Source organism: Eptesicus fuscus, chromosome 13 (assembly GCF_027574615.1).
Source record: "Eptesicus fuscus isolate TK198812 chromosome 13, DD_ASM_mEF_20220401, whole genome shotgun sequence".
In the NCBI taxonomy this organism is placed as follows: domain Eukaryota; kingdom Metazoa; phylum Chordata; class Mammalia; order Chiroptera; family Vespertilionidae; genus Eptesicus; species Eptesicus fuscus.
The window spans coordinates 12,595,488-12,602,717 of NC_072485.1; the positions used below are offsets into that span (position 1 = coordinate 12,595,488).

The 7,230-nt window shown below is 40.0% G+C and overlaps 1 protein-coding gene across 1 annotated transcript; it reads right to left on the reverse strand.

Annotated features, from left to right (window-relative positions):
* Positions 1-1,876: 1,876 nt before the first annotated feature.
* On the reverse strand, positions 1,877-6,720 carry SLN (sarcolipin). The gene is made up of 2 exons (XM_028131987.2): positions 6,655-6,720; positions 1,877-2,112 (listed from the first exon to the last, which is right to left on the reverse strand). The coding sequence occupies exon 2, from the start codon at positions 2,035-2,037 to the stop codon at positions 1,942-1,944; it is 96 nt and encodes a 31-aa protein (XP_027987788.1). The 5' UTR covers positions 2,038-2,112; positions 6,655-6,720; the 3' UTR covers positions 1,877-1,941.
* Positions 6,721-7,230: the final 510 nt, after the last annotated feature.

Below are 7,230 nucleotides of genomic sequence, written 5' to 3' on the forward strand. Positions count from 1 at the left end.
GGCCTTCACAGCCGCAGTGGCTGCCTGGATCCCTCCCTCACAGCTGGCGGCTGCCTGGATCCCTCCCTCATAGCCACAACGGCTGCCTCGATCCTGCACCTACAGCCCCAGCTTCGTCCGGAAGGATGTCTGGTTAGCATATTATGCTCTTATTATTATAGATGTATAGATGTTTATATAAACATATCAATATACATATTGATTAATTGATTGATTGATTTTAGAGCAAGGGGGAATGGGAGAGAGAAACATTGACTGGCTACCTCCCACTCATGCCCCTACTGGGAATCAAAACTGCAACCCAGGTTTGTGCCCTGACCAGGAACTGAACCAGTAGCCTTTCTGCTATACAGGATGATGCTCAACCAACTGAGCCACCCACTGTCAACTCTGGCTACACACTACAATCATTTAGAGGACTTTTTAAAATGCAGATGCTTGGACTCTACCCCCTGGGTTTTTATTTAATTGGTCTGAGTGAGACCCAGCATAAATATTTAAAAAATCACCCAAGTGCAGGGTGAAGAATCACCAAACTGCAGGAATGAGAACCACAATGCTAGGTAGGCTATGCCACAGTTATAGGCCAGCTCTCAGCAAGGAATACCTTCTTGAGGGATGTGCTGACAGATGAGGTTTAACAACATTCCCTTTCTCCATGGTTACCTCAGAATTGGCACAAAGAACAAACTCGGTCTGTCTATGTGGGGTGTTCTAGAAGTATGTTGAAGAAATATCTATTTCTCCCAGCCAGCATGGCTTAGTGGTTGATCGTCAATTCCCAGTCAGGACACATGCCTGGGTTGTAGGCTCAATCCCCAGTGTGGGGCATGCAGGAGACACTGGGCAATTATTTTCTCTCATCATTGGTATTTCTATCTCTCTCTCCCTCTCCATTCCTCTCTGAAACCAATAAAAATATATTTTTTAAATAAATGTCTATTTCATATGTCTCTTTTATAAGCATTTTCATAAATTTGAATTTTTTTGTTTTTCTCCTTGTTGTAACTGTAGTTTATTAATGACAATAATCAAACTAGAATCACCAAACATGGAAAGGGACTCATATTCTATTTGTACTCAGTGGTAAATAATTTGAAATATTTATATTGAAACAAACAGGGAGATATTATAGGATGAAATATAGATATCTTGTGAATTGTAAAGATAACCCATAAGACTTCCAAGAAACTGTATGCTTTCAGTGGACACTTCAGGCGATGCCCCCAGCCTCCTAGTGCAACGGATTTATTCTCCAACTGCCCTTGGGACTAGTTTAGAAGGAACGTTTGAGGAGCACTGAGCCAGTGGAATTATTTGAAATGTGACACTCTTAATTGACTTGGTTTCAAATCCTCCACAGTTGGAGCATCTTGGCTTAGCTCAAATGCTAGAAATACTGTAACATTTGTCACTTCAATCCCAGCCAAGGGTCAAATGCAGTGTCACAAATAGAAGCCAAAATAAATTCTGAAAGTCATTTTTGTGGTTGACTTAACTTTATTCACACGATAGCTGTGACAGGGGCTGACAAAGACTTCCTCTAACATTTCTTTCTACTGGCGGGATGATTTAAAGTTTGGTTGCAGACAGTGTGGGTTGGAGGGATGTGTGGTGAGACAGGTTGGGGGCTTTTTATAATTCTACATCATCATGAACCCAGTTTCCTTTTAACCTTGTGGCTTATCTAACACATTTGCCATAAGAGTTGGGGAATAAATCTAATGTTGACTGGCAAACTCTTGGCAGCCCTTGAGAGCAACATCTTTATAGAGAACACACAATTGATCCTAACACGGGAGGCGCTCAGATATGGTGAGAGCAGGTCAGAAGTGCCTTAGGGTGCCAGGAAAGGCAGCCCATTACAGCAGTGGGATCTCAGGACACACAGCAGGCAGCTCTGGAGCGTTGCAGTCAATCCCGGGAGAGTGGCATGCCGTCTCAGGACTGATAGGACCTCACAAGGAGCCACATAAGGAGAACCGTGATCAGGACCACAGTGAAGTTGAGACACAGCTCCCGGGCAGATAGATCCATTCTCAGAGTGGCTCAGTGAGAACCGAAGGCAGACTTCTCCAGACACACCGAAGACCTCCTGCTGGTGCTCGCCTCCTAACAGAAAGTAACAAAGAAAGCATGGGGCCATCAGTGAGCATTCCTTCCTCAAAGGAAACAGAAGCACTGTGAAAGAGGACAGTGCTATGGCCTGAACTGTGTCTCCCCAAAGTTCATATGTTCAAACCCTAACCCCCAATATCTCAGAATATAGCTGTATTTGGAGATCAGGTCTTTCAAGGAGTAATTAACTTAAAATTAAGTCACTAAGATGAGTCCTAACCCAATATGACCAATGTCTTTATAAGAAGAGGAGATTAGGCCCTAACTGGTTTGGTTCAATGGATAGAGCGTCAGCCTGCGGACTGAAGGGTCCCAGGTTCGATTCTGGTCAAGGGCATGTACCTTGGTTGCGGGCACATTCCCAGTAGGGGGGTGTGCAGGAGGCAGCTCATCGATGTTTCAAACTCTCTATCCCTCTCCCTTCCTCTCTGTAAAAAATCAATAAAATATATATATATTTTTAAAAAGAATAAAGGTGTGGCCTAGCCAGTGTGGCTCAGTGGTTAAGCACTGACCCAGGAACCCAGGTTGAGGGCTCAATCCTGAGCAAGGGATGTGCAGGAGGCAGCCGATGTGATGTTTCTCTCTCTCTCTGAAAATCAATAAAAATATTTTTTTAAAAAAAGGAGAGGAGATTAGGACACAGACATGCATAGCGGGAAGACCATGTGAAGGCAGGGAGAAGCTGGCTATCTGCAAGCCAAGGAGAGAGGCCTCAGAAGAAATCAGTTCTTCAACACCTTGATCTCAGATTTCTAGCCACCAGCCTCTATCTTTGGACTCTAGTTGTAACTCTGCCTTGAGTCCCCAGCCTGCTCACCTACCCTGCAGATTTTGAACTTGCCAGCCTCCACACTCACCTGAGCCATATATATAACATCCTATTGGTTCTGTTTCTCTAAGACTCCTGACTAATACAGACAGACTGCCTTTGCTGCCTGATGTCAAAAAGACCAATATAGTTCTGATTTTTCCCCCTGTATGGATATTTTTGATAAAATAAAAATATTACATTGTTCTCTCTCCAATATCTGTGTTTGTGTGTGTGTGTGTGTGTGTGTGTGTGTGTGCTTGCCTTGCTAACTTAGAGTACCAGCCAGCAAAGCCACCAAAACTAGAAGAAAAAAAAAAGGTTATGTTTTAGTATTTTTCTTGCTTTGAATTACATATAGAAGTAGGATACCATAATTTTGCAAATGTCAGGCTTTATCTAACCCTGTTGAAAGTATGAGGTAGTTTCAACACCTGCTTTGCCTTTTATAAGCACTGCTTTGGGCACAGAACCTACCAGAGTCAACCCAAAGTCCCTCACATAACAGGCACTCAATCCAAAGAGCAAGTGTTAACCTCATGGCTACTTCTGTTTCAACAAGGGCTTGTGCCAGCTATTTTTAGTCAGGTCTAGGATGTACCTAGATTGTAAACACTTCAAAGAGCAGGAACGGTTTCTTTATAGTTTGCACATATAGTGCACTTAGAAAATCATACTTTGAGAACATGTGCAATGCAGTCCATCAAAATGTTCCCTTCAGTGGTGTGGCATGATTGGTAATGTGTGTATGCAAACCAAATAAAATTAAAGATGAAAGATAATCTTGCAGATACTTAGGACAAAAGTATCCCATAGAGTGAAAATATTTAAAGGGAAAAGGTGTTGTTTTTTTTATTTGCTAAAGGTGAAAGTTCAGGGGGGCAGAAAGGATTGTTAGCAACCTTTTGGCCTGACCATTTAATCTGACTGAATTGTAATTACTATATTTGTTGTATTATTCGTGGATCAAATGATTAATGGTATAAACCAGCTGAATGATCATTTTTCATATCATTTCACTGTTAGTATAAAACACAAGTTCAAATCAGATGGTGCCAACTAGTAGGTTGTTGAATCTTGGTTTAAAATATGGCCAGTGATGATTGATTTATGTTTCATTTTCTTCTTAATTATTACCCATCCTTTGGCTCTTCACGTGAAGCACATAGTAAAGCCAATGAAAGTCTTTATACAAATACTTTAGAAAGTAAACAGAAGATAATAAATGGATGAGGAAGTAGAGAGGATGTGTGAAAACATACACAAAAGCAGAGGGGAACAGGAAAGTGATGAATGCAAGCAGGGAGCCTGGAGGCAAAGGCATGAGAATAAAAGACAGACTTTTCCTTATGAATTTATTAATGAAATAGAATCCTGGCCCAAATGCCCACTCATGTGGGTAAGTTCTGAAGAAATACAGAGATATGCAAAAATATGAGACTGTTTCTAATAATCAAAACAATTCAGGGAGAGCACAATCACTGTCCCACCAAACCTTCCTTAGATTAAGCTCTTAAATAAAGAGGGTCATGGAGCTGGCCCAACAAGAACATTCTGGGGGGGAAAATGTATATGACTGTCTAACCACTGTGCTGTACACCTGAAACTAATACAAAATAATATTGAATGTAATCTGTAATTGAAAAATAAAATTTTAAAAATAAAAAAAGAAATATGTATACTTTTAAGGATTTAAATATTTATTGCCAAATTTTCCTCTTACATTTTTTTCTAGTTTATATTTTACCACTAGTGTATGAAAGAGCTAGTTTTCCTAAATCAAAATGGACATTAGTGATTTATTTTATTTTAACAAATAATTTAGTACATTAAAAAAATATAGTATACCCAGGAAATTTTTATTACTGTGCCAATTAAATATTTTTCATGTGTTAAAAAAAAAAAAAAAGGACATTCTGGGAAAATGTTATTGAAAGTTGTCCACAGCTTTTGGTCATGTGACCTTCACAACAACTCTGTGACCTTCTCAGAACTCAGGCAAGTGTTATTGGCATTATTCTCTCTTAGATTACAGCTAAGAAATTGGCTTTTTGAGAGAGGCTGAGTTGTGTAGTAACATAGAGTAAGTTAGAGGCAGAGGTAGAGCTGGCAGATTGGAAGTAGTTGCTAGAACTGTGATTATTTCTCTAGGAGTGATTACAAGAATGAGTTACTACTGCAATTAACTGGCCTCACTAAACAAAGTTAGTGTAAATTTTCAACCACTTTGAGAAAATAATGTGACATTTTTAAATTAAAGTTGTACATGCTCATTCCCTATTATCCAGTGATTTCACTTTTACTCTAGAAACTCACGCACATATGAGCCAGGATGCTTATACAAGGATGTTCACAGCAACATTTCACAATATCCCCACCCTGGAAACAGCTCAAATGTTTATCAACAGTAGAATGGATGATGAATTGTGTTCTATTCATATACCTCAATGCTACAGAGTTAAGAAAATATATGAATTATAACAATACTCAACAAAATGGGTAGATCTCATAAATATAATTGTTGCACAAAAGAAGAGTTTACAAAAGAAACATAGAATATGATTCCATTTGTCCAAAGTCAAAAACAGGGAACTTCATCATATTGTTTAGGGAATGCACACATTGATGATAAAAAAAATATAAAGAGAAGCATGAACAAGATTATCTCAACAATCAAGATTGTGATTACACATGGTGGGCAAAGAGGGGGAGGTGACCAGGAATAGACTTTTGGGTGCTGGCAATGATCTGTTTCTTAATCTGGGTGATAGTTGTATAGGTGTTGCCTTAAAATTATTGTCAAACTGTATGTTTTATGCACTCTTCACGTTTTTTTCAGTAGTCTCTGAATTGAAAGGCTACTCATCATACTTCTTGAATTCCTGTGGATTACCTCTTACTCTTTCTTGCACTTTGATGGTGGTCTTAAATATTTGGGGTTTTTTAAATAGATTTTAAATGAACAAAACATAGAGTTAAGGTGAGAATTTCTATTGAATCAACTCAATCAACGCGTGCTCATTGTAAGGGGTGGACTTGATTTAACTTTCACACACATTAATACCAAGGTGAGGCAGAAATTCAGACCAGTAACCTTCATTTTTCTGCTGGTAAGCCGAAAAGACTATTTTGGCTTTTTTTGTTTGTTTGTTATTCTTATTTAAGTTGATTTTGAGAGAGAGAGAGGAAGAGAGAGAAAGAGACAGACAGAGAGAGAGAAAAAGAGAGAGAGAGAGAAACATCAACCAGTTGCCTCCTGTACCGGCCTTGACTGGGGATTGAACCCACAGCCTAGGTCTGGGTCCTCACCAGGAATCGAACCTGCAACCTCTCAGGGTACAGGCCAATGTTCCAACCAACTGAGCCCCCCTGGCCGGAGCTTGGCTTTATTTTAAAATTTCCCTGGAGTCAAGATCACACCATATGATCCAAAGTGATTGCTATATGGATGAAATGAAAAACGAAAATGCATATCATCAGGTGAAAAAAGGAAAGCAAGAATCAATACTATTCACTTTATAGCTTATGAAATACCATGTACAATAAGCATTGCCTATTTCATTATGAAATGTAAATATTCCTCTGCCTTTCTCATTTGCAACTCGTAACACGTGCATGCAAGCGTACACACACACACACACACACACACACACACACACACACACACACACCCCATACGCTAAGCATAAGAATCCTGCTATTCCTGAAGAGGGTCAAGAACGTACCTGATGTGGTAGGCTTCTCCTCTCTCCCCGTCTCTCTCCTTCTCTCTGACTCAGGCTCCAACCTGCTTGTCTTCTGGGCCGTCTGGACTTCTGGGCTCTGGGCAGGGCCTAAAGTAGTCCCAGGGAGGTGGCAACTACTGTGATGTCACTGATGAAACATCTCAAAGGAACAACCTCCAAAGGTTTGAGGCTATTTGTGTTTAGGGGGACATGGAAATATGTTCACTAAGACTCTCTGTTCCCTTGGCGACCAACTTGTATTAACACCCCCGGGACTTAAAATCTTTTCTTTTCAGTTGGCGTTTGCTGCAATTGATGCAGGTTTTTAATTTATCTTTTACATCTGCATGAATATCTCTAACACATTTTTAAAACATCATAAACCATGATGATAGACTAATGTCAACAAACCAGCACTGCATTTGGCTCCTCCCATAGTCAGCATGTGAGGGTGTAAAATGGGACTTCATTTTACTACCCGTTTCTTTAGCTATTTGAAATGTGAAGAGTTCTTGCTTTGCACATGCACACCCCAAACCACACACACACACACACACACACACACACACACACCAA

What these genes read in the sequence shown, in the direction of transcription:
- SLN (XM_028131987.2), bottom strand. Translation starts at nt 2,037, where the DNA reads ATGGATCTATCTGCCCGGGAGCTGTGTCTCAACTTCACTGTGGTCCTG.